Source organism: Podarcis erhardii (assembly GCF_964252035.2).
Source record: "Podarcis erhardii genome assembly, chromosome: 15".
Taxonomy (NCBI): Eukaryota; Metazoa; Chordata; class Lepidosauria; order Squamata; family Lacertidae; genus Podarcis; species Podarcis erhardii.
The window spans coordinates 11,597,515-11,624,130 of NC_138505.1; the positions used below are offsets into that span (position 1 = coordinate 11,597,515).

At 48.1% G+C, this 26,616-nt stretch overlaps 2 protein-coding genes across 2 annotated transcripts; one reads left to right on the forward strand and one right to left on the reverse strand.

The window, feature by feature from the left end:
* Positions 1–244: 244 nt before the first annotated feature.
* LOC309329900 (adenylosuccinate synthetase isozyme 2-like) lies at positions 245–14,240 on the forward strand. Its single transcript, XM_081841114.1, has 13 exons — positions 245–797; positions 2,337–2,439; positions 3,213–3,281; positions 3,515–3,565; positions 3,653–3,719; positions 6,635–6,742; positions 7,055–7,136; positions 7,958–8,084; positions 8,703–8,857; positions 8,980–9,104; positions 10,370–10,467; positions 12,172–12,321; positions 12,844–14,240. The coding sequence occupies exons 1-13, from the start codon at positions 567–569 to the stop codon at positions 12,894–12,896; spliced, it is 1,419 nt and encodes a 472-aa protein (XP_081697240.1). The 5' UTR covers positions 245–566; the 3' UTR covers positions 12,897–14,240.
* A 1,202-nt stretch (positions 14,241–15,442) lies between these two features.
* GNG3 (G protein subunit gamma 3) lies at positions 15,443–24,509 on the reverse strand. The gene is made up of 3 exons (XM_081841515.1): positions 24,102–24,509; positions 18,966–19,071; positions 15,443–16,271 (listed from the first exon to the last, which is right to left on the reverse strand). The coding sequence occupies exons 2-3, from the start codon at positions 19,062–19,064 to the stop codon at positions 16,143–16,145; spliced, it is 228 nt and encodes a 75-aa protein (XP_081697641.1). The 5' UTR covers positions 19,065–19,071; positions 24,102–24,509; the 3' UTR covers positions 15,443–16,142.
* Between the last annotated feature and the right edge of the window lie 2,107 nt (positions 24,510–26,616).

Sequence of the window (26,616 nt, forward strand, 5' to 3'; positions counted from 1 at the left end):
ATGTTCTTGAGAAGCGGGGAGTGGCCGCCATCGTGGGTACTGGCGCTGAGGTTGCCCCGGACGCCGCCATCTTAGCTCGCGGGAATTTTGGCTAGGAGACCAGCAGAAGAAAATTTTCATAAATGGTTTTAAACTAATGTTGTGCTTTCATTGTAACCCGCTCTGGAACCTTAGGAATCAATCAATAGTAGTTTTATTATTACTTTCACTTATATTTTACAAGGACGAGCAGCATCAAAAAAAGACCTAGGAAGCGCCATCTTGTTACTCTAGACTCCAACTCCCATAATCCCTGACCGCTGGCCCTCTTGGCTGGGGCTGATGGGAGTCGGAGTCCTAACGGCTCACAGGTTCTTCCCCCCTCTCTATTTTTTCCCTTCTTTTCGTATCTCTAGGGGCTCATCATCATCATGACGTTGCGGGGCCATGGTCGTGGCGGGTCGTTACGCCATCCTCCGCCATGTTGGGTGCTGGCGCTGAGGCCGCCTAGGGCGGCGCCATGTTAGGGTTGGCTTCCGTCTCCTCTCCTGCTACCGCTACTTCTGCTGTTGCTGCTGCTTCTGCACATGGCGGGAACCGAGAGCGCGGCGACCCCCGGGAGCTTGCTGAATGGAGGCGGAGGTGGGGACGGGCCGGAGGAGAAGCGGCCCCGGCTTGGGGCGGCCTCAGCTCCCTCCGGGTCCGGGCCCCAGGGGAACCGCGTGACGGTGGTGCTGGGGGCGCAGTGGGGGGACGAGGGGAAAGGCAAGGTGGTCGACCTGCTCAGCCTCGACGCGGACCTCGTCTGCAGGTGCCAGGTGAGAGACGAGAAGAGAGCCTGCGAAGGCAATGGGGGTGGGGGGGGTTGGGGGGTTTGCTTAGGACAGGGGTGGCAAGCCTGGGGCTCTCCAGGTGTTGTTGGACTCCAACTCCCATCAGCCCCAGCCAGCAACGCCAGCGGTTGGGGATGACGGGAGCTGGAGTCCAGCAACACCTGGAGGGACGCAGCTTTCCCTCCACGACCCTGGTTTAGGATCCTAAAGTTGGGAGGGTCCTCAGAAGTGATCTGGAGCAGATCCACACACTATGCATTGGAAGCACACACCCAAGAAAAATGCTGGGGACTGTGTTTAAGGGTGCTGGGGATTATAGCTCTTTGGGGGTTAAATTCAGTTCCCAGGATTCTTTTTATAAGCTTAAAATGATCTGCCTGAAGCATTCCTGATAGGTGGACACCCGGTTTCTACCATGAAGGATAGACCACCACTTTCCAAGTCTATGTAATGTCAGGAAGTTCTCCCTAAAGTTTAGTTCAAATGTGCTTTCTTGTAATTTGCACATATTGTTTTTATTGCTTTGCTTCATGAAAAAGAAGAAATATATATATACATACATACAAACAAACAGAAAAGAATAGAAGTACAATACAGTATAAAGAAAAAAAAGTGAAAGTAAAATAAATAAAAAAGAATATATATATATATATATATATATATATACATACATAGACTTAGTTTTTACATCCACCACATTTCCTGATCTTTGCTTTCTAGGCTTCCTTTAGCTTCTCCGAGAATCATTCGAAGTAATACTTTAAGTTACACATTTCTTAGTCTATATTGTCGTTGTATCTCTTCATATGCATTTCTTAGTTTATATTATCCTCATAAATTGTTTAGTCTCCTATTATCTTTCAACAATAACTCTTATTTTTGTGCTTTCTTGTAATTTGAACCTGGTCTCACTCCAGGGATGGGGAACCTTTGGCCCTCCAGACGCTGTTAACAAACAGGACCCATTACTGTTGGCTGTGCTGAATGGGGCTGATGGGAGCTGTGGTCCAGCAACATCTGGAGAGCCAAAGGTTGCCTGCCTTATCCTAGAGCAGGGACACTGGCTCACCAGATAATGCTGGACTCCAACTCCTATCAGCCAACATAGTCGTCACGGGTTCTGGGAGCTGTAGTCCAGCAGTACTTGTAGAGCCGCAGGTTTCTCATCCCTAACTTTGGAGCAGTAGAAAATCAGTTTGGTCCATCTACGTTGCGATAGCCCTTCAAAAACCTGAAATATTTCTATTTCATTTTGCTACCAAAATAAACAATTCCCCCTCCTATAACAGCACAACCCAGTTCTGTTTCAGTTTGTGTGTGTATCTGTAAGCATTTATTTTCAAAATGCTTTTCAAAAGCTTTTCAAAAGCACTTTTCAAAAAAACCCCCACCAAAACACACTCTTCAAAAGTGGATTGTTTGTTTAGTTGCCTCCCAATTAACCATACCCTACAGGCTGTTAACAAATTAAAAACACCGCCAATTAAGTGTTGCTGTTTTTGGTAACAATGTGTGTCTCTGCAGGGTGGCAATAACGCAGGCCATACCGTTGTGGTGGATTCGGTTGAATATGATTTCCACCTTTTGCCCAGTGGGGTTATCAACCACAATGCCACGTCGTTCATTGGTAAGGAATCTTGTGTGCTTGCCACGGTTGTGACAGGCAGCCAAATCAGGTGCAGTGAGGGGGCAGATTTGGGGATGTGTGTTCAAATCCCTGCTGTGACCAAATGGGTGGCTTCTGACCCTGCATAGACTCTTTCCCTTCCCCGCAGTGGATATTCCCCTTCGGCAGTTTCACCTGTTTCTCTTCGTGTCCCTAGACAGGGATTTCCCCCCAAAAGCCTACCCTTCTTTCCACTTGGGTGCTTGGGGTTCAGATTATGTGTATTTAAAAGTTGCTGGACACCACTCGGCATGGGAGACTGAACCAGCATGAAATATAGCCCTGTCTGGGAGAGAGATGGGAAGGGAGTGACTCTGTTGTTCTTTGTGGGACACTGTATTGCTCTAGATCAAGTTGGGTTCCCAGACTGTGGTCTGCAAGCTTCATTCAGGTGGCCGATGGCCACCTGTGTATTTATGGCTGAAGACAGGAAACGGCACATCCATCAAGTTAGATATTCATATTGGGGGGGAATTCAACATAGCGCTAAGGAGATCACTCTGTCAGTGCTATGTTTTTATCTTCAGGAGAACATTTTGTTTTCCTGTCCATTGTGCTTTTTAAAAGTGTGTATTTTACATTTGACTTGGGCCTGAAATGTTTGATTTGGGTATTTTGTAATGCTTTATTTGTCGGTTTAATTTCGGTTGTAAAACTGCCTTGAGATTTTCAAATGGATTGAGAGGCATACGGACCATTTAAATAAATAAATGAGAGGTTGCCTTCCCTTTCAGGGAACGGTGTTGTCATCCACTTGCCAGGACTCTTTGAGGAAGCTGAGAAGAATCTTAAGAAAGGGTCAGGTGAGTGACACCCCCCCCCAACAACGTGAGATTCTCCACGCCTGATCTAAAGAAGGGAAATGAAAAGGAAAAAGTGTGTGTGCATCGTGCTGCATGGCTAGGGTACAGCCCACACCTTTGTCCCTTTTATATGTGGCTTTCCATTGTGGACTAATGGAAAGTCCACTAATAGAAAACCCTGTTGAGCTAAGAGATGGAAATGTTTAAAAGCCACAAGTGTTCTGTTTCCACAGGGCTAGAAGGCTGGGAGTCTCGGACGGTGATTTCCGACCGTGCTCATCTGGGTGAGTGTCCTGGGAGGAATTTGGTGGTGGGAGTGAAATAACAGTTAGAAAGAGACTGACGTATCTGTCTTCTTGCATCTTTCCCAGTTTTCAACTTCCACCAGGCTGTGGATGGAATCCAGGAACAGCAAAGGCAGCTGCAGGGTGGCAAGAAGTAAGTGGGGTGCTGAGGATGTGGCTCAGTGGTGTAGCATCGGTTGCTGGGGCCCAGGGTAGGCATGGGCATGCATGTTGGGCAAGGGGTGCGCAGTCTTTTTCTGTCTCTGTGGGCACTCTGTCCTTTAGGGCAGGACTGCAGATCCTTTGGCCTCCAACTTCCATCAACATTAGCCAGCATAGCTCATAGTCAGGGATAATGGGAGTTGTAGTCCAGAAGTCCCATAAGCCTAAGGCGTCATTGCCAATAGCCAGGGCTGATGGGAGTTGGAGTCCAGCAACATCTGCAGGACCACAGGTCCCCCATCCTTGCTTTAAATAGTGACCCTTTGCCACACTGGTATTTGGTAATAGTGCTGTTGCAAAGGTCTCTTGTTATCGCATATACATTTGAGCTTTGCCACAGATCTAGCATGGGCTGAAGACTATGAAACTTGCCTATTTATTTATTTAAAGCAGCCTTACCCTGCTTTTCAGCTAAAAGGGCCACCAGAGTAGTTTTACAAATCCATTTGAAAAAAGACAGTCCCTGCTCTCATCTTACAATCTAAAAGACAAAACATGAAAGGAAAAGAGCTTGGGAGGAAGGAAAGCAAACTCGATACATTATTTCTTAGTTACAGAGTTCTTATAATGACCAGCTGGAATGGAAAGATTTCAAGGACAGGTAGAGTCAAAAGTCGCTGGTCTTTCAGAGCAGAGGCCCTGAAGTCCCATCTCTCGTCCTCTTCTGTAGCTTGAGGAGGCTGGTCCATTAAGGCATATGGGGTGCTGCCCCACCAACCTCAGTCTGCCCCCATCCAACCCTCTGTTCTTACCTAAAACCAGGCCGGGCGGTGAGCCCACCTATCAGGTTCTTCCTCCTCCTGAGTCTCCACATTGCCCCTTGTAAAACTCAGCAGGGAGGAAGAGAAAGATGGGGGACAAAACTAGAATTAGTTGGTGCTGCCTTTTGTTAGCTCTGGCTCCACCTGTCATCGGTTGTGGTTCCAGTCACTGTTTAGCCTCCCTGCCTTCCGCACATTAAATGTGTGATGTGTATGTGACAAAAACTGTTCATGAGCCCCCCTAAAAGGCTGGCTGGGGGGGGGGGAAGCAAGGAGTAGCTGTAAAATCTGAAGGAGGGGACACACTCAAAACAGGAAATCTCTTTTTCTCTCGAAGAAAATAGGAAAAAGGCCAGTTGAGCTCTAAAGCAAATATTTACCAGCAAAACTGAAGCTATATAAAAGTAAAATTAAGCACAGGAGGTGCAGAAGTGAGCTGTGACAACTGAGGTGCCATCTCATTTTTATCCATCTACGTCTCCCCATTTTCCTGATTCAGTCTTTTCTCTTGTCACCGTCTTTTTGCTCACTAAGATTCGGCTTTGTACTGACAAATGACAAGCCTGGTGGTAGAAACTTGCAGGAATAGTTTTCTGTTGTTTTGGGGACTGAGGTATTCTCGAGCATCGTGAAGGTCATTCAGACCTTTAGGCCCAAGGAGAAACAGATCATGTATTCTTCCCAGTGGTACATGATCTCAGCTCAACTAAGGCCTAGTCAGCATTTCTTCTTCCCCCATTCCAGAGCCCACGCAGACATAGACATTTCTTCCCTCAGAACAAGGCATCCCAGGCCTGTTTAAACCTTGAACCAGAGTTCCTTGACCAAAGTTTGCTTCCATTTTGCTCCAGAGACCAAAGTTTGCTTCCATTTTGCTCCCTCATCTTCAGTGCACAGCTGTCTCCCCTCCCAACCCCAAATAAGCTGAGCTAACTGTTATAAAATGCAAAGATACACAGAGGAACATGGGGAACTGTCGCTAGGTCAGAATTGCCTTCACTGACACCGGCAGCAGCTGTCCAGGATTTCAGGCAGATGCTTTGCCGCTGAGCTATAGTCCTCCCCAATGTTTGCACATGGAATGCCATGTTCTCCCGTACAAAACCCACACTCTTCATCGGAGGTCGCCAACGTGTGTCCTCCGGCACCTCCTGCAGCATCCGCAAAATGTCTCTGTAAATATCCCCTCTAAAATCCACAACATTCGAGAGACATTTTACCCTTACTGCTCAGTTCCTGTTTGTAGTGGCTGAGCCTCCCCTACATAGAACATCTCCTACCCTTCAACATTCCCACATTTCATTGGATGCCATTCTGAATAAAGGAGAGGTGCAAAGAGCTTCTGTCTTTGTATGAGCGTAGCTATTGTAGCTGCATTTTTCCTATGAATGGGAGGCATGCCTACACAGTTTTGCTGCCCTGTTCCTTTTTCGGCCACACCCCACAGCAGCCATTTTGTGTTACACCACACTTCCACGGCAGCCATTTTGTGTTACGCCACAGGCCCACAGCAGCCATTTTGTGTTATGCCACACCCTGTGGCAGCCATTTTACATTATGCCACATTTTGTGACTCGCACCAATTACACACTCTCAAAATCCCAAATGCGCCCACTGGCCCAGAAAGGCTGGTAATTCCTGCAGTCTTCAGGCACGGCCAGGAATGCCACACTCAAAGCCCCCATCAGCACAAAGAAAACCAATGATGTTTAGAAACAAATTGACTCCTAATGTATACAGTCATGCCTTGTGTCGTGTTAGGTTCATGTTGTGTCTTTTCAGCTTGCAAATGCGGCAAACCCGGAAGGTTTCGTCACACGCACAGAAGCGTTCTGCGCATTTGCACATGTGCAGAAGCACTCTATTGTGCTCCATGCTTGCGCAGAAGCGCCGCTCTAGTTGCAGACTTTTTGGGGTGCAAACGGCACCCTGGAATGGATCGTGTCCGCAACTAGAGGTACCACTGTATTTTAAAAATCAAAGTTAAAACTAGTCACTGGTCACGATAGTGGGGGGAGTCATCCTCGCGGCTTATACTCATTCCTCCTATGAAAAGTATTGTGCCCCTCTGGTTGCTTTTTTTCAGCCTTGGCACCACCAAGAAAGGAATTGGTCCAGCCTACTCCTCCAAGGCCTCCCGAACCGGCCTGCGCATCTGTGACCTCCTGGCGGATTTTAACGAGTTTTCCAAGAAGTGAGTGATGGGTGGAAAAGATTATTGTTAGGCATCATTGTAAATTACCAGTGAGGATTGCTTAACTGCGTTGTGAGTCCACTGATAAGTTTTTATTTGTCTATTGTCCTTAAGTTGTTCTAAATTGTTTTTAATATTGTTTTCAATCATAAAATAATGGCAAGGCGGTGTACGGCCTACAGCATGTTGTTTTTGGTGCTATAAGCCGCCTCAAGCACGGTTTAATGATGGAAAGGTAGCTTGCAAATAAATGACAATGGCGATCGGTGGGGAGTACAACCGACTCAGCAGCAATCTCTCTCCCTCTCTTAGATTCAGGCTCCTGGCCCAGCAGTACAAAACAACATACCCAGCTCTCAACATTGACACGGAGGCTGAGCTGCAGCAATTGAAGGTGATTATTGGGGTGGGGGTAGGTCCGTGACTATTGGGAAAGAATGCCTCCAGTGATTCATGATTATTGCATTGGGCTCTATGTGGAGCTACCCTTACTCCTGGTCCAAAAGCTCCATCTCAGGCAAAATATTGCAGCTAGACTGACAGCATATTGACTCAGTTGCTTAAAAGCTTGCCCTGGCTGCCTGTCTGTTACTGAGCCAGGTTAACCTAGAAGGTGCTTAGTACCTTGGTTCTAGGATATCTTAAGGACCAACTGAGCCCTTATATCCTGACCTGATGACTGATATCTCTGGGGTTGTCTCTGTTGGTGCGCCCCCTGTGGCTTAGAGGTGCTGCTTGTAACTACTCGAAGCTGTGCCATCAGTGCAATGGGCCCAAACCTGTGGAACTCCCTCCTGATCGAGATTAGGCAGGCACCATCCTTGCTGAGTGTTGGGTGCATGACTCAAACTTTCTTAGACTTAGATCAGGGGTCAGCAAACTTTTAAAGCAGGTGGCCGGTCCACTGTCCCTCAGACTTTGTAGGGGACCAGACTATATTTTGGGGAAATAAATGCATTGTAAATAAAAGCACACATTCTACTCATGTAAAAACACCAGGCAGGCCCCACAAATAACCCAGAGATGCATTTCAAATAAAAGGACGCATTCTACTCATGTAAAAACACGCTGATTTCCGGACTGTCTGCAGGCTGGATTTAGAAGGCGATTGGGCCGGATCCAGCCCCCGGGCCTTAGTTTGCCTACCCATGACTTAGACTTTCTTGGACTGAGCCCAAAACTGCAACTCATTTTTTAAAAATCAAAACCCGACAGATTTATGCTGAGAGGATCCGCCCACTGGTGAAGGACGGTGTTTATTTCATGTACAAAGCCCTGCATGGCCCACCCAAGAAGATCCTGGTCGAAGGAGCAAATGCTGCACTCTTAGACATCGATTTTGGTAAGCATCCTCATTTTAACACTTAGAATGCAGGAGACCCTTTATTCCCCTTACAGCAGTGGCATAGCCTGCGGGGGCGGGAAGAATGCCACCAGGGCAGTTGCCGCAGGTGCAAAATTGTTAGGGGGTGCAAAATTTCAGCACCCAGTGCTGCCTCAATACAGCTGTGTGCTTCCATCGCTGGGCTCCATTGGAAACGGCTTCTCTGTGCGAACCAGGAAGTGACCTCTCCAGACAACGAAATGACTCTTCTTTTCTTATCTCTGCAGCTGTTGGTGATACAAACACTGTTAGGCAGGCATACTCCATTTCCCTCCCACCCACCGCCTTGGCGTAGCCCCGGGCATTGGCAACCCACACTATGCCACTGCCTCACAAAGCTACGATTCCCAGAGGTCCCCAGGAAGAGGGGTTGCTCGTTAAATTGTGAGGAAATAGGGGCCTCCTAACAACTCTCAGCACCCTTAAAAACCACAACTCCCATTTTGGGGAAACCATAGTGCTTTAAATGTATGTTGCAAAAGTGGCATTCATTGGAGACAATGCATGGGTTCCGTGTGCCACTTACAGGCCGCAGTTGGCTCAGTGACGTTGTGAGCATTCTGCTCTCCCCATTAGGTACCTACCCATTTGTTACATCCTCCAATTGCACCGTGGGAGGGGTCTGCACCGGCCTGGGCATCCCCCCACATTACATCGGCAAGGTGTACGGCGTGGTGAAGGCCTACACCACCCGTGTCGGAGTTGGGACCTTCCCCACTGAACAGGACAATGTGAGTCTTTCCCTGAGGGGCTGTGGGGGGGGGGGCAGAACAGGAGCAAGACTTTGCAGTGGAGGGGGAGACTGGGTTACCCACGAGTGGTTTGATGACTTGGCTTTTCTGCCGTCTTCCAGGAGATCGGCGAGGAGCTGCAGTCGCGGGGGCGAGAATTTGGCGTCACCACAGGCCGGAAGCGCCGTTGCGGCTGGCTGGACCTCGTGCTGGTGAAATATGCCCACATGATCAATGGATTTAGCGCGTAAGCTAGAGCTCAGGGGACACCCAGCAAAGCTAAATGTTGGAAGTTTCGGGACAAATAAAACAAAGCTCTTCTTCATATAGCACACGATTAAACTATGGAACTCACTGCCCCAGGAGGCAGTGATGGCTACCAGTTTGGATGGCTTTAAAACAGGATATCGCCCAGCCCTGGTTCTGTCAAAGGTTTAAAGAACCAAAAGGTGCTGGTGTGGGGTTCTAGAGGAGTTTAGATGTAGTGATCAGATGGGATTACTATGAGGAATTATAACATATGCATCAAGCCATTGTGTCCGCGATGAAAGCGTTGCGTTGACTGGGTTTGATTCATTGGCAATAATTTCTGATCGAATCCCACAAGCCTCTCCATCTCTGCAATTTGCTTTCTCTACACCTGACAGGCACATATAAGCATTCTAAAACACAGGCCAGTTGCTTCATCAGGCATCCTGGGTCAAAAAGATAGTAGGTAGCTTTTTGGCGTAGCTATTGTTAGTTTTGTTAATCTTAGGGCCAGGAAGAGAGTTCAGGAAGAGAGTTCACAAGGAAATGGTAAATACTCTTTCCTCGCCTGTTTATGACCTCCGGGGTTTTGCTGAATGCATTCCTCTAGTCCTGTTTCATTTACTCTCAGATATGTATGCATGCTCAAGTAGGAAATAGTTTGTAGTTTTAACTTTAACTTTCTCCCACGTGGGGTTTTTTAAAATGCTCGGAGGAAATCTGATTGGTTCTTACAAACACTGTGTAAAAAGTTCTTTTGTGAATAAAACGACCCGGGCCAAGGGGTGGACAGGAATTATTATTATACACACCCCTCCCAGAGTCTTACTGGTCAAGCCTCGTGTGTATTCTGTTAATCAGAGTTCAATCCTTCCTTGCTTTGGGAACACTACATTTATACTTTTTGTAGTGTGTCACTGGAATCGAAAACTGAAGAGGCTCATTGTAAGGTGCACATGTGGTCCTCTGATGCCTTTGGTATGACCGCCAGATTCTTGCCCCCGCCCCACATTGAGGGGCGCACCATTCGCACAGCGAGGGTCAAACACCTGACACATCCATGTGTGCTAATGGCTATGTGTGAATGACCCAACCTCCACCCCGGGCCCCGCCCATAGCCACACAGCCCCCTGGCCTTCCACGCATATAGGGCCTTCAGTGGCAAACAGGCATTGCCTGCTCCTGTTGTGACTGTAAAGCTGTTCCCATCTCTTGAACCTGGTTCATAACCCTGTAACCGTTGCCCTCCGCTCTGCTCCGCAGCCTAGCTGTGACCAAGCTGGACATCCTGGACACCTTTGAGGAGATCAAAGTGGGCGTGGAGTACCGGCTGAATGAGAAACGCATTCCTTACTTCCCAGGTGATGCTGTGGGCCTAGCCCAGCGGTCAGCAAACTTTTTCAGCAGGGGGCCAGTCTACTCTCCCTCAGACCTTGTGGGGCGCCGGGCTATATTTTGGAAAAAGAAAAAAAAAATGAACGTATTCCTATGCCCCACAATTAACCCAGAGATGCATTTTAAATAAAAGGACACGTTCTATTTATGTAAAAAACACACTGATTCCTGGACCGTCCGTGGGCCAGATTTAGAAGGCGGTTGGGCCAGATCCGGCTCCCGGGCCTTAGTTTGCCTACCCATGGCCTAGCCTGTAGGCCAGTCAGCAATGGGAGGGAGGCTGTTTTAGCCTTTGCAGTTTAGGCCTCAATCAAGGGACCTGCAGCCCTTCAGGTGTTGCTGGACTCTGGTTCCCATCAGCCCCAGCCAGCATAGTCAATGCTGAGGGATGATGGGAGTTGTCCCTACCACATGCAGAGGGCCACAGGGTCCCCACAGCTGGTTTAGGCCCTTACAGGTTCTCTCCTTCGGTTCAGAAGACAGGAGGAAAGTGACGAGCAGTGTCCTGGAGTCTGCATAGAGCAGCCTTCGTCTCCCAGCTGGTGCCCTCCAGCTGTTTTGGACTACAATTCCCATCACAGGAGTGCTGGCTGGGACTCATTGTAATTGTAATCCAAAGCAGCTAGAGAGTCCCTGGTTGGCAGAGGCTGGTGTAGAGAAAAACAGGTTTCGCTGAGAGTGGGGGTTCAGAAAGACTGTCAAGGGGTGGGAATGCTTCACATAACTCATTGTTTTTTGTTTGTTTGTTTTTTCCCCCCCCCCTTACTTTGCGCGCTCTCCGCCTTCCCCTCCCTCCCCCCGGTCTCGCCTCAGGGGCTTCCCCTCGCCCTCCGTTCTCTTTCTCTCCCCTTCTCTCCCTCACCCGCCGCTGACGGGGAAAAGCGCGTTCCGAGGCCGCCCTCCCCCCGCGGCCCGGACTTACACGGCGGCCCTTGGGCTGCAGCCGCCAGCCACATAACTCATTGTTAACTTATGGAACTCACTTCCACAAGATGACCTCTGGCTTGGGACAGCTTTTAAGGAAGAGTTAGGCAAATTAATGGAAGTGAAAGGTCTACCAAGGACTGTTATAGCTGCATGTTCAGTTTCAGAGGCAGCATGCTCAGTTACTTATTTACCGTATTTATACTAGTCTATAACAGCCTAATCCTTGGAGTTGTTCAGGAATTCAAATAGATAAAAAACAAGTGCTATTCTGAAAGGCTCAGCCCGCCATCTTCATTCAAATTGGCACCCAGTTGTATCCAAATGTAGATGAAAACTTGCTCCTTGACCTCAGGAACATCCATGCCCTATTCAGTTACAGTGGGTTGTATCTATGTATGATGGGTTTCCTCATGAGTAGGACTAGCACTGACTGCAACCCAGTGCCATAAAAGGTCTCCAAATGCATGCATGCATTCAAAACCCCACTGATTTCAACCAGATTTTGTACGATGATTCCGGAGATCAAGGAACCTTTCAGAAGGGCGCTCGTTTTAATTGCCGATTTCCAAATCGCACTGATTTTTTTGTTGGTTTGTTTCTTAAAGCTTCTGAGCAACCCTAGGTACAACGTTGCTAGTAATGAATAAGAATGCCCAGAGACGGCTTAGACTCTTAGAGCATAAACCAGAAAACCCAAATTTAACAAGAGCTTCTCTTTCCCCCACCTTCACGGACGTCCACAGCCAACCAGGAGCTCCTCAACAAAGTAGCCGTGGAATACAAGGTGCTGCCCGGCTGGCGGTGCAGCACCGAGGAGGCCCGCAGTTTTGGTGATTTGCCCCCCGAGGCCCAGGGCTACATCCGCTTCATTGAGGAATATCTGGGGGTGCCAGGTGAGTTGAGGCCCATGCAAATGGAACTTCTCCAGCACCCACACTTTGGAACGCCCTTTCCATTGATGATAGGCAAGCACCTCCTTCGCGGTGGCGTTTCCACCTTCCGAAATCTTTCCGTTTGTTTGTCTGTTGCTTAAGCAAGGCTGCCCAGACGTGTGAATTTGACATGTATTTTACTTCTTAATGTATGGGTCCTATCCCAGGAGTAAACCCGTTGAAATTAATGGATCTCAGTTAGCCATGTCCGTGAATTTCAATATATATGAGCAGAATTAGCGTTGGCTGGAACCATTTACTGTAAAGGGGGGGGAATGGCCAACTTGTTTTTAAACATCTGATTTCATCTGTTTTATTAATGTATGTTTCATATTTTACGTCGGCCAGTTAGAGGTTTTGAAGGTGTGTGTGTGTTTCTGTGTGTGTGTGTGTGTGTGTGTGTACACACAGGTATATAAACCTTGTTTGGATAAATAAAGGTGTTTCTCTCTCAACCCCCCGCCCCCTTCCCCTGTTTTGCAGTCAAGTGGATTGGAGTGGGAAAATCGCGCAGATCCATCATCAAGCTCTTCTGAGGATGGCAGCAGAGCGGAGCTAACGTCTTGGAAGGAGGCGGCAGCAACCACAGGCACTGCCCCTTGTCACCGCTATACTCAGTTCACGGACCAATCAGCACATGGGAAATATGGGGATCTTCCCGCCCCATCGGCCAGCCTCCCACCACCTTCACTCAGCTAAGAGCACTCCTCACCTCCTTGCCCACTGCAGAGGCTTGTAGCTTCAGCGTAACGGAGACTTGCTGCCTCTGAGATCTTTCCTTTTCTTTCCAGGCTGGTTAGTGCCACACACTCCGCTTTCCCCTTCTGCGTCTGGTTGTTCTTCTCTTCTCTCTCACAGGGGCTGCTGCCGTCTACATTTGGCAGCCTCGGTACTCCTGCGTCTTGTGATGGGCAGGGACACAGTCCCCCGAAATTGTAGGGCATCCCCTCGTAGCAGAAAGCCGTTCCCAGAAATGGGACAGTTAACTTCTGTTCGCTCCGAGCGTGGATTCCTGTTGCTGTCCTCTTGCACTGAAGACAGTGGCCAAATTCAAGCCACGGTTTCTCAAGCGTTGAAGAGCTGCAGCAAACCTTGGCTGCACGCCCTCGTCTCTCCCGTCTTCTCTTCTGGCGTGGCCACACAGAGATTGGAAGCTTTTGCTTCTTTTGTTGTTTCTGATCAGCCACAGTTTAGCGTGACATCTGCACCCTAAACCCTAGCTAGGTGTTAACTCAAGTCAGTTTTGTTCAGGTCTAATGACAAACTGCGGCTCATCATAAAGCAGGAGCAAAAGTTTCCAGACTCTTCTTTGCATCCATGACGGAGGAGGATAGAGGGGAAATGTGTAAGCTCATTTCCGTCCAATAACATTGCCGTTGCTTTCTCTATTTGCTCTTCACCTGGTTTTACGGGAAATTTTCCAGAAGATTAAGCATTTAACACCCTGCCTTCTGTGATTGGACATAACTATGCAAATCAAAGCTCCCCATCTGATAGCAGGGCTTGGGCTTTGCGTTGACGCACAGGAGCACTGCCTGTAATCTTCGGAAGCCCAGGGTTGCATTTGAGTGTTGACAGGGACTAGAATCCTGACTATTCTTTTTTATTCTTTTCAACTATAAAAGTGGAGATTCACGGGGCCAATAGACTAGATACCAAAGCGTTCTCAGCACAGACTTGCACAACCACACCTTCCCAACCCAATGAAGTATTCCTGCCTTTGCGTCTCTATGCGTGTGTGCATGGGAGTGTTAGAAAGCTCCCTTTGTCACAGTGTCGTCCTTGCCCCCAGCGGGGGGCTCTAATTTTCAGGGCATTGTCGTGTCTGCCAATTTTCACTGTGCACAGAAATTAGCAATAAAGAACAGTGGTTTATTTTATGAACGGTTTGAATCATGAAGGAAGCGTCAAGCCGGGACTGCTCTATTTTTGTACCGGTTCTGTTTAAGGGTTCATGCCCCCCGACACACACACTTTTCTAGCTCAAAATGTTGCCAACTCTGGAGCATTTCCTGGCAGGAAATGGCCAGACAAACTCAGATCTGTGGGCCATAAATGGCCCTCCAGGCCATTGTGGGACTCTTCCTCAACCCATGCCTTTCACCTGCCTGGCTTTGTGCTACTCTTATGTGTTTTTGCCCAAATGGGATATGTCCATGAGCTCTGATTATGCCTTGTCTGGTTGGAGGATAGACACGGGTTTCTATAGAAACAGATACATTGCTCCACCCACTTTGCCTCTGGCTCCACCCATCGCTGGCATGTGTCCCCCCTGCCCCCCCCAAGACAAGGCGGTCCAGGTTTCCCCATCCATCCTGTATGGTGAACCTAAGTTTGATGCCAACCTCTTCTTGTGCCCTTCAAACCTTTTGGGCTCCCAACTCCCATCCACCCCCTATTGCTGGCATGCCCAAAGGACCCAGGGATGGTGGAAGTTGCAATTCGACATCTATTGCTGGCCTCCAGCCCCAGCCAGTTTGGCAGATGTTAAGGGACAGCGATGGGATTTGCGATCCAGCAATGTCTGAAGGGCACCAGCCTGGGGGAGCCTTTGAGCAGCATCAGTGTCGTTGTTTTTAACTACATTTATTCTCGAGCTCAAAGAAGACCCTGAAACTAACTGGCAGCAGGTGGGAGAGGAACACATTTCGGACTCGCCAAGTTTCCAGTGGTTCCGTTTTTCAAGTTTTCCACACGCTCTTGCGCACCTGCCCTGAGCAAACCTGACGCCAGAGTTTTGCAGTCCTGATAACCAAGCGTCCGTCCATACCTCCTCCTTGCATGCCAGAGTTTCTTTTTGATTTTGTTGTCTTGATCCAGAGTTAGTTGGCTCCGCCTGCCATTGTCTCTGGTCAAACCTCCTGTTGGGCTCCCCTGCCTTCCACCCCATCAGCCCTGATGGGCACTGGTCACCACTGGGTTTGACCCAGTACAGGGCCACTTCTTGTGTTAGCATTGGCTGCTCAGGCTGGGGGCCGACGGGAGCTAAGAGTCCAACAACAGCTGCAGGGCCCACAGGTCTCCCCCGACCCCTTAGCAGATTCCTCCCCACCTCTCCAACTCAAAACCACTCCGGCCCAGCTTGAGTGGCTCCAGTTAATTTTATTACTTTCTGTGCTCTCTGATACAGTGTGAGTTGGGCAGGTGTGTGTGGCACAAACCGCCTCGGCCCGTTTTGGAAGAAATCAAAACCCTTCCCTCTTTTCCCCTCTGGGTAGAATTTTTTTTTGCAGGGAGGGTGAAACTTTTCAGTCCCTCTGGCCATTAGGACCGAAACTTGGTTGAAATAGGTGGTGGGTAGCTGGAGGGGGCAGTTTGTAGCAAAACCATCCACAGATTGGGCATACAGTAGGGGGCGGTTAAAACCTCTAGGTCTCGTTTTGGGGAGAATGGGTGCCTTCTTCCTCCCACCCTGTGTTGACTGTGGAGGGTCCACTTAGAAGGAAACAGGAGGGGGCGCAGTATCCATATCACTTGCAGAGTTTGAATTGTGCTCGGTTGAAGTGTATGGAGATGTTAGCCTTGCAATGGAACATGTGGAGGGGGGAATTTGAAAGTGGGAACCTCCACAACTGCCCTGCCAACCCCTTCCCCAAAACAGCCAAGACTTGGGCTTGGAGGTACATGGCAGCCGTCTCCTGCGCAAACCGAATTCAACACTGAGCAGTGATAAGGGTGTCCCGGGACTGGAAGATGGGAGGGATTGGGGGAGAGAAGGAAATCTGAGCAGCCCAGGTGCCCCCCTGGGCCCAAGGGGGGTGAGGTGGGGAGACAGACATAGCTCAGAGGAGGGCACAGAAGAACTTTTTCTCTCGGAACGGGTTTTCGGAGGTGGGCACAGGGGTGATGAGGGGGTCCTCGCAGGCGTGGGCATCACAGTAGGTCATCAGGTCCGCAGCAGCCTTGGAGACCTGCCAAGGGAAGGGGGAGAGTTGAAAACTCCAGCCTTCTGATGATGTCAGTTTGTAAAAGGATGCATGGCACAGAGAAAGCGGATAGAGAGAAGTTTTCCTCCCTCGTAACAGTAAAGGGACGCGGGTGGCGCTGTGGGTTAAACTACAGAGCCTAGGACTTGCCGATCAGAAGGTTGGTGGTTTGAATCCCCATGATGGGGTGAGCTCCCGTTGCTCGGTCCCTGCTCCTGCCAACCTAGCAGTTCGAAAGCACGTCAAAGTGCAAGTAGATAAATAGGTACCGCTCCGGCGGGAAGGTAAATGGCGTTTCTGTGCGCTGCTCTGGTTCGCCAGAAGCGGCTTAGTCATGCTGGCCACATGACCCAGAAGCTGTACGCCGGCTCCCTAGGCCAATAAAGCGAGATGAGTGCTGCAACCCCAGAGTCGGCCCCACTGGACCTAATGGTCAGGGGTCCCTTTACCTTTACCTAACAGTAGAAGTTTGGGACATCCAATGAAGATGAATGTTGGAAGACCCAGGACAGATAAAAGAAGTTACTTCTTCAACAACTATGGAACCCACTCCCATAGGCGGCAGTGAGGACCACCAACTTAGATGGCTTTAAAAGAGGATTGGACAAATGAATGGAAGAGAAGGCTACAATGGTGCCCTCCATATATTGCTAGACTACAACTCCCATCAGCCCAGCGAGCACAGTCAGTTGCCAGGGATGATGATTGGAGTTGGAGTTCAGCAACATTTGGAGAGCCATAGGTTCCCCTGTCCTGATCTAGCCCAGCAGTGGCTTTTATAGGATCTTGTGCAGAGATGGCTCTTTCATCCTTTTAACTGGAGATGCCCTGCTGTGAAATCTGGTACATTCTGCATGCCAGGCATGTGTTTTACTGCTGATGTTTTCAAAAAAGTATTTGCTTGTTTCGTTACCGGTTGTGTTTATCTACTGCTTTCCTGCTGAGGGGACTTTTCTGACTATAAAGGTAAGGTCCAGTCGTGACCAACTCTGGGGTCTACTTGCACTTTGACATGCTTTCAAACTGCTAGGTTGGCAGGAGCTGGGACTGAGCAACGGGAGCTCACCCCGTCGCGGGGATTCAAAGATTCAAACCTCCGACCTTCTGATTGGCAAGTCCTAGGCTCTGTGGTTTAACCCACAGCGACTATACAGTTCAGTAAAAGCTCGTTCTCGCCACATGAGGGTGCATCTGGGCAAGCCATGTGTTGCTTGCAGTTGTGACCAGAAAGCAGCTTTGCTGCATTTCTAGCAATTCAGGACTCAAGGGGGGGGGGAATCTGTTCACCCTCCTCAAATGGGCAGAAACTTCACGTTCTTCGCACATGTCGAAATTTACAAGGGGTAATTGGATTCAATGGTCTTTGAGCACACACAAAGACACACGGACTTGTATGGCTATTCCGAAGCCAAGTGGTTGAGCAGCTGCTCTGCCTGCGGAAGGTGCCCGCCATACATTTAAAAGCACATGACAGGATGCTGGACTAGATGGGTTTGGGGCTGATGCAGGAGGTCTCTGAAGACCAGTTGCTGGAAATCTCAAGTGGGGAAAATCACTGTTGAACTTAAGTCCTGCTTGTGGGTTTTGGGGCATCTGGTCGGCCACTGTGAGAACAGGATGTGGGACCAGATACTGTATTTTTCGCTCTATAGGACTCACCCGACCATAGGACGCACCTTGTTTTAGAGGGGGAGAACAAGAAAAAAAAAAATCTCCCCCTCTCTGCTCAGCGCCCCTTCAGCGAAGCGGCAGGAGAAACGGAGCCCCTTCCATTTCTCCTCCCGCTTCGCTGAAGGGGCGCTGCGCAGCTCTCCCTCTCTGCTGAAGCCAGAAGAGTCTTGCTCTCCTGGCTTCAGCAAAAGGAACCCGAAGCCTCCGGAGCACAGCAGGACTTCCCGCTGCGCTCCGGAGGCTTCAGGCGGCTATCCCTGAAGCCTGGAGGGCGAGAGGGGTCGGTGTGCACCGACCCCTCTCGCTCTCCAGGCTTCAGGGAAAGCAATGCGAAGCCTCCGGAGCGCGGAGAGAGCGCTCCCTCTGTGCTTTGGAGGTTTTGCATTGCTATCGCTGAAGCCAAGGAGCCTGCATTCGCTCCATAAGACACACACACATTTCCCCTTAATTTTTGGAGGGGGAAAAGTATGTCTTATAGAGCGAAAAATACAGTAAGCATTTGGCCTGATCCAGCAGGCTTGCTCTACTTTGGCCCTTGCCACCCTTAGATTGTAAATTCCTTGGGGCAGAGACCTGTTTTCCCCCTCCTCTGCAAGGTGCCACATGTACTGATAGTGCTACATAAATAAACACCAGGTCATCTTTTTGGGGGGCAATTTTTTTTTACTGATTTTCCAAATTTGGAATGCCAGGTCATTTCCCCCATCTAGCCCAATACTAGCAGCAGCTCTCCAGGGTTTCAGACTGGGAATGTTCACAGCCTTGCCTGGAGACTTCAAGGATCTTCTTCATGCAAAGCAGATTCTCTACTACTAGAAATGAGAAGGGGTGAGGAACCTGTGGCCCTTGAGTGGCTGGCTCTACAAATCCCATCAGCGCCAGCCAGGGTGGCCAGGGATGATGGGAGCTGGAGTCCAACAGAATCTGCAGCGTGTGTGTCGCACCTGACCCCAATGGGGGGGACCAGTAATCTACTGCCCTTTTGGCCCCCTTCTTCCTATATCCTACCTTTATCCTGCACATGCTGGCCTCAATCTTCAGTTGCTCCACCATCTTCCGGGCCTGCCCAATACTCATAGTGCTGTTCACTGGAGTTTCGCCCTTCATGAGGATTCTGCGACAGAAATCATGGACCAAAAGATACTATAAAAGCACGGTGTCACTGTGGACCTTATTTTAGACGAGTTTTTCAATATATAAAAAAGAGGATGGGTCAAATGTAGGAAGGAGATGAGGACTCTCAAGGGCTATTTAGTAGCTAAATGGAACCTGCATGTTCAGAGGCACTCTGGATACCAGTTTATGGGACCAAATAAAAGCAGGAGACCATTGCCTGTATGGGCTGTGTACATACCATACATTAGAAACACATGGCATCCCCCCCAAAATCATGGGAACTGTAGCTTACCTCTCACAGAGCTATAACTCCTAGCATCCTGAACAAAATACAGTACAGTGGTACCTCGGGTTAAGTACTTAATTCGTTCCGGAGGTCCGCTCTTAACCTAAAACTATTCTTAACCTGAGGTATACCACTTTAGCTAATGGGGCCTCATGCTGCCGCCGCACAATTTCTGTTCTCATCCGGAAGCAAAGTTCTTAACCCGAGGTACTATTTCTGGGTTAGCGGAGTCTGTAACCTGAAGCGTCTGTAACCTGAAACGTATGTAACCCGAGGTACCACTGTACCTAGGATTCTTGGGGGGGGGGAGGGGAGGGGGAAATATTATAAATGTATGGTGTGTATGCTGCCCTCCCTTGCTTGGTAGCTGGCATCACTTGGAGAAACAGGATCCTGACCTGAATGAATTTTTTGGTCCAATCTAGCCCAAAGTGCTCCCCCCCCACACACTTTTTATGCATCCTGATTGGTCACAACTTAATCTGGAATTAGCTGGGGCTGTAAAGCAGCCCACAATTTTTTTGTCATTTTTTTTTTAAATAAAGGATTCTTTTAGCCCACCCTTCAGGGAACATTGTCAGGCCAGCCTGCAACACGGATGATAGACTGCAAGTACAAAATACAGAGTTGCGTGGAAATTAACACCTGAACAGAGCAGCATCATAAGAATGAAATGCAACAGGTTGAAAACATCACACCATGAATTTAGGGGGCATTTTGAGATTCTCTCTATTTGTGGACAAGATTAGTTCACATAACAGCAAATCCAGGTTGTGCACTTACAGACGATTTGGGAGATCTTGGGCAATAAGCCCACTTCCACAAAAGAACAGCCTTTTTGCGATAAAGAAAGGAATGGGAAAACACACTGGAATAAGTAGGATGACACTTGCTTTGAGGCAGCATCGTCTAATCTCCCCACCGAGGAGTGAATGCTTGTTAAATAGCATATATCATCTCATCTCCCTGCAAAGCAGTTTAGGAAGAAACCTCAATAGGCCCCTACATTGCCTGCTAAAATCCTATGCAAATAAACATTTATTTGCCTGGCAGTAGAATAACATGAAAGACCACATCTACACCGTTAATTTAAAGCACTATAATACCCCTTTAAACATCCATGACCTTCCCAAAAGAATCATGGGAACTGTAGCTTGTTGAAGGTGCTGATGGTTGTTAGGAGACTCAATTATCCTCGTGGAGCTATAGAGTAGTCTTACAATCAATCTAGGGCTGCCATTCGTCCAGATTTCCTCATACTTTTTTTTTGCCAATTTTTGTTATTGATTTTCCAAATTTCAACCCAATCCTCACTGATTATTACAAATTAACACCAAATTTATGAAATTTTAATTAAATGATTTCCCACTCACCATTGTTGATGTGACCTTAGCTTCTAATATTACTGTGTTAACTCTTTTACATTATCTCCAGTTACAATCCATTACCCAAAATTATCCCTTAATTGTCAACAGTACTCTTAGCTGTTTCCATTCGTGTTGAAACAGTACCTAGAGCATTTACATACTTTTGTAAAACTTCAGTTGAGCATATAATACTGTACTTCTTTTCCTTCCATTCTGTGCCTGACAGTTCTGTATATGACTATCTTCATTGGCCTTATCCTCTGCCATTTATATCAAACGGATTTTCCCGGACATTACCATGATTTAAAAGGCGTAATTGACGTCCAGGAGGGGTTTCTGAAAGGTGGCGGTTTGTCCTGGATCTTAGGCAAGACTTTTAACTTTTGAAATGTGGCAACCCTAACCAGCGAACTCTCAGAATTACAGTTCTAGGAAGGGAACAAGGGTGTCTCCTAACAAAACTCAGAACCCCTGAAGAAATTGCAGCTCACAGATGAGGTGCCACAGCTAAGCCACCCACCTAATTTCCAATTAATCTTTTTATAATCCAGAGGAATTATATACTCTACAGTACACCACCTGGTTTTCCTCCTGTGAGTGCTTGTTAAATACAGGGTTGGCAGGGGAGAGTTTGAAATGCAAATACTTTGAACAATGGAACTTATTGACATTGTTCAATCTAGCACAGTATGTCTACACTGACTGGCAGTGGCTTTCCAGGGTTTCTGGTAAGGGGCGGTCCCAGCCCGAGCTGGAGATACTGATCAGCAAACCTGGGATTTTATGCACATGCAAAGCAGATGTTGTGCCACTGGGAGCATGATTGGGAAATCGACAAGATTTCAGTGGTGATATTGCCATGAAAGTGGTGCATCAGGTTAACCTTGATAAAGGCTGGAGCAGTGTTGCAAACTCCTGGCACTTGACCAGTCCCTGTCAAGGCTTCTTTTAACAAGAAGCTGTTAGCTTGAACCTGGACCTGTTTTCAAGGTGAAAGCTTCAAGGAGAGCTAGCTGCCCTCCAGCCATTTTTTTGGACTCCAATGCCCATCAGCCCCAGCCAACATGGCCAATGGACAGGGATGATGGGAGTTGTAGTCCAGCAACATTTTGATTCTTCCTTTATAAACCACACTTCCATATAAAATATCACCAGGCAGCATACAGACAAAAAACACACAGTATTGCAATGACAATATCAAAGGTTGGGGTGTTTCCCATCAACTTTTGACACTGTTAACCAAATGGCAGCTCCCAGGATTCTTTGGGGGGGGGGGGAGCTGTGTCTGCAGTGGTATAAAAGCGCTATAAATATATAGTGCGGATGGGGTCTGAGTCAAATCAGAGGTCTGTAAAAGTGTTGTCAACCCTGGCTGGCAGCAACTTCTTAGGCCCAGACAGGGACTATTCCCATCCTAGCTAAAGACAATGGGGACTGATGGAGTTCTAGCAATAATCTAGGCCTTGCCTGAGGAAGAGAGCTCCAGCCCTCAGGCTAAGAAGTCTTGATTTAAGCCAAGATCTAAAACCAGGAATCTGGTGGTTGTATTTTTAATGGCCTGAGGACAAGAAGGAAAGGACAGGCTGTCTCTGGGAGTAATGCAACAGCACTTTCCCTCACCGATCCCAAATATATAGGGAGAAAAGTTCAGGCCTTGGGGCTTGAAAGCCCTGGTAGCCAGCCAATGAATTTCTTTTTCCTTTTCTTAAAAAGGTTTCACATTCTGCCAAATGAAGTGACTACAGAAGGCATTGCAAGGGGGTTATAGGGATAGGCAACACAAGGACCCCTGCTAGCGGTAAGGTGGATTGTAAAGCCAACACGATGTTCGCCAGACTTTGTAGTCAGACTATAGGTCCCATCAGCCCCAGCCAACATGGCCAGTGGACAATGATGATGGGAGCTGTAGTCCACTACCTTCTGGAGGGCATCATATCAGCTCATCCTGAGAGGAAATCCATTAAACCAGAGATGGGGAACCTGTTGCCTTCAAGAAGTTCCTGGACTTCAACTCACGTCAACTCTGAGCATTGACCATGCTGGCTGGGGCTGATGGGAGTTGTAGTCCAAAAATAGTCCCAAGTTTGGGAAACACTAACCTAAGCCATCCACTCCAGGATAGCATTCCATTCAGTCACATGTGTCCACAATTTAAGATATTTTATTTGGGGCATCAGCCTATATGCCAAATATACAGTAGGTGTCAAGGAGTATTGGGGACAGGTCATAGTTTAGTTGCAGAAGGAACCAGGTTCAGTCTCCAGCATCTCCACCCATGCCTGAAACCCTGGAGTGCTGCTGCCAGTTAGTGTAGACAACACTGAAGTAGATGGACCAGTGATCTGACATGATATATGGCAGCTTCCTATGTTCCTTAATGTACCTTCATTTTAAGGTTCATAGCTCGTTGGGCCATGGCTTCAGTGCCCTGCCTGAAACCCTGGAGAGCTACTGCCAGTCAGAGTAGACAGTACTGAGCCAGATGGAACAATGGTTTGACTTGGTATAAGGCGGTTTCCTATATTCCTGCAGCGAATGAATGCTATATGAGGGTTAAATTTCTCCACATGAGGTTTTTTTCCCCTTTCAAGACAAAGAAGCTCCCCCCATTATCTCACTTCCTCCCTTTACAGCCCACCTTCCATGAGAACAAATACTCACCCCATGAGCTCTACCCAATCCTTTATTTTATTTTATTTTATTTTAAATTGCTGCCCCACCCTCACCTCTTTCCTTCCTTTTTCTTTTCTTATTAGATGCAAAAAAATAAAAGCGAGGGGTGGGGAGTGCAGAAAAGCTATATCAGGCAGGGAGATGTTATGAAGCATGAACAAACGGCAGTTCCAAAGGCTGGCATCAGAATTCAAGACCCCCCACTATGATTTCACATTTGTGTTGGTTCCCTTACGCTTGGCATAGCTGTGGGGAAGGAATCTCTGGCCAGAAGCCCTTTCCTCTATTTCTATCTGCTTCTCCTCCACTCCCCACCCCCAACCCAAGCAATCCAAGGAACGTAGACCATGGAAACACAAAGCTACGACAGCTACTCATACCCTCCTTCTTTTGTCTCCCCTCTTGCCACATTTTATTTATATAGAAAAGCATTTATAGACTAGCAGCTCACACAAGGCAGTGTGCCGCACAATACATACAATAAGAAAATCTACCACACTGTCAGAATAGTGCAAAATGGTCATTCAAATCCCTGGCTGATCAGAAAAACAACAACAAAACATTTCCATAGGCCCATCAACATTAGGTCTCTGCCCTGGAGAGATTCCATATGCCAGACATCCTAATCTTCCCTCCCTGCATGCGAGGAGCCGCCTTCCACCCCCCACCTGAGAGTTGATGGAGATTTCCCCCAATACAGACCTTTATTTTGGATCCCTGTTGGGAATGAAGAGATGGGGGTGTAAATGTGGGTGCCTGTTGTTGATTTTTCTCAGCCTTGGGTGTGTTCAGATGATCTGGCGTAGAGAGGAAGACTCTGGTCCTGTCTCCCCACCTGGGCTTGAGGGTGGGGGTAGAGGAAAGGGCGTGGGTGTTTTCCACAAGGCACCTTTCTGCTTCCTTCCCACCACCAAAGCGGTGACTCCACCCTGGTGTCTCCCCAGTACTCTCCTCACCTCTTCCAGGATGGACCTTAATTAAATAGAACTGGTACCTAGAGGATGCTCCAACAAGCCACTTAAGGCTGGGGCTGAACCATCTCTGTGGCAGGGGTGGTGCTGGTTGTGGAGGTAAACCCCCCACATGGGTTTCTCTAAAAAGACGGCTGCTTTTTCTGGAGTGGAAGTCTACAGTTGCTATGGAGGAAATTTAATTAAAGAGGAGAGGCATGAGGCTGTGTGGGGAAAGCACAGCTAAGGAGTGGGGGCTGCTGGCCCACACACCCCTCATGTGCGTAGTGGTACAGGCGCATGGGAGCTGCAGTACGGTGTCAGCATCTCCCTTTCATTTGGAAATCTGACATCAATGCACACTGCCTACTTTTGTCCCCTCCTTCCAGGCTTCTCACCACCACCATCCCCTTTCTAAATAGGCACAGCAGGTACACAAGCAGCTTCCACTCCCTGCAGCACCTTGAACTATGTGTGATGTGGGAGGCAGAAAGCTGACGGAAAGAGAACATTTTATTGTCTCCGTTTTCCACTCGGTGCCACACGACAAGCCTTCTTTGCCACTCCAAGGCCTCACATGCTCCTTCACATTGAGAGAAACTGCTGATTTCAATCTTCAGCGATTCGGAGGCCTAAATCCCTGCAATTTCCCCCAGTAGAAAGGGGACCTAGGCACATAACAGAAACCTACGAAGCTACGCTGCAATGAGCCACATCACTGATCCCTCTAGCATGCTGCGGTATACATTCTCCAGTATTTTGGGCAGGAGTCTCTCCCAGATGTTCTTGGAGACGCAGAGGACTGAACCTGCATGCAAAGCAGGTGCTTTGCAACTGAGCTACAGGCTAAGAGGGACCCTTTTCCTGGCTGTTTATTATCCTACTGTATCTTCCCTTCTGCTCCCCCTTCTTAGTGAGGGAGGAAACAACAGAAGAGGCCTGCAAGATCAGGCCAATGCCTCTAGGAAGTCCAAAAGCAGGAATATATGCAAAGTTTCACAAACTCAGGTTTGCTGGAAGTACAGCTCATCCCCCTGTAAAATAAGGGATATATGCGTTAATTGCATTTTTATTTTTATACCCTTGTTATAATTTTTATTATACCAAATGTCTGGAATGGATTACAGTGGTACCTCGGGTTACATACGCTTCAGGTTACATACACTTCAGGTTACAGACTCCGCTAACCCAGAAATAGTGCTTCAGGTTAAGAACTTTGCTTCAGGATGAGAACAGAACTCGTGCTCCAGCGGCGCGGCAGCAGCAGGAGGCCCCATTAGCTAAAGTGGTACTTCAGGTTAAGAACAGTTTCAGGTTAAGTACGGACCTCCGGAATGAATTAAGTTCTTAACCTGAGGTACCACTGTATTGATGTCTCTGCCCCATGGGTGCTGCCAATGAGGAGCAGGGGAGGCAGCAGCCCCATCAATCAAGTAAATCAATTAAAAATACTTAACTGAGGTTCTGCGCCCCCCCCCAACATAAAGCCTGCCCCTCTAACATAAATCCTGGTTACACCCATGCTTTGCCCCCTTTTTGTCTTTGCTTTGATGTTTCATATATCCTTCCTCTGATGACAGAAAAATGTTCTAAATACTGTATTAAAAAATAAACTGTCAGTTTTTGATACACCATGTACAATTCGGGTTGTGCGTTATTTCCCCCCAGGAATGCCATGTACCATACTTTCTGGTTCCAATAAGATAAAGGTGTTCTCTGAAGATCATTTCAATGTTTAGTTATGAGGAAGCATGTTACCATTAAAAGATGCCCAACTAAATTTTTCTTGGTGTGTGGAATTTTGGCATTTTGAATGATAAAACGATGCACCAACACCCGTTGTGGGGGCCCGTCCACCGGCTGCTTTCCAATTTCCTGTACAGTGGTACCTCGGGTTAAGTACTTAATTCGTTCCAGAGGTCCGTTCTTCTCCTGAAACTGTTCTTAACCTGAAGCACCACTTTAGCTAATGGGGCCTCCTGCTGCGCCACAGGAGCCTGATTTCTGTTCTCATCCTGAAGCAAAGTTCTTAACCTGAAGCACTATTTCTGAGTTAGCGGAGTCTGTAACCTGAAGCATATGTAACCTGAAGCGTATGCAACCCAAGGTACCACTGTATTTCATCAAAAAGTAGATTCCAGGGTGTACAGACCTGCAGGCAGGTCCATCACACGTGCGAATACGTGCCTAACTCAGCACAGCCTCTCCAGCACCTTGGTGATATTTCAACATTCATCCTAGACAACAGTACTGGGGCATTTAGGACA

Coding starts and splice junctions, on each gene's coding strand:
- LOC309329900 (XM_081841114.1), top strand. CDS start 567: ATGGCGGGAACCGAGAGCGCGGCGACCCCCGGGAGCTTGCTGAATGGA. Junction 2,440..3,212: donor CAATGCCACGTCGTTCATTG/GTAAGGAATCTT, acceptor CTTCCCTTTCAG/GGAACGGTGTTGTCATCCAC. Junction 6,743..7,054: donor TTTAACGAGTTTTCCAAGAA/GTGAGTGATGGG, acceptor TCCCTCTCTTAG/ATTCAGGCTCCTGGCCCAGC.
- GNG3 (XM_081841515.1), bottom strand. CDS start 19,064: ATGAAGGGCGAAACTCCAGTGAACAGCACTATGAGTATTGGGCAGGCC. Junction 16,272..18,965: donor CCAGCATGTGCAGGATAAAG/GTAGGATATAGG, acceptor TTCCCTTGGCAG/GTCTCCAAGGCTGCTGCGGA.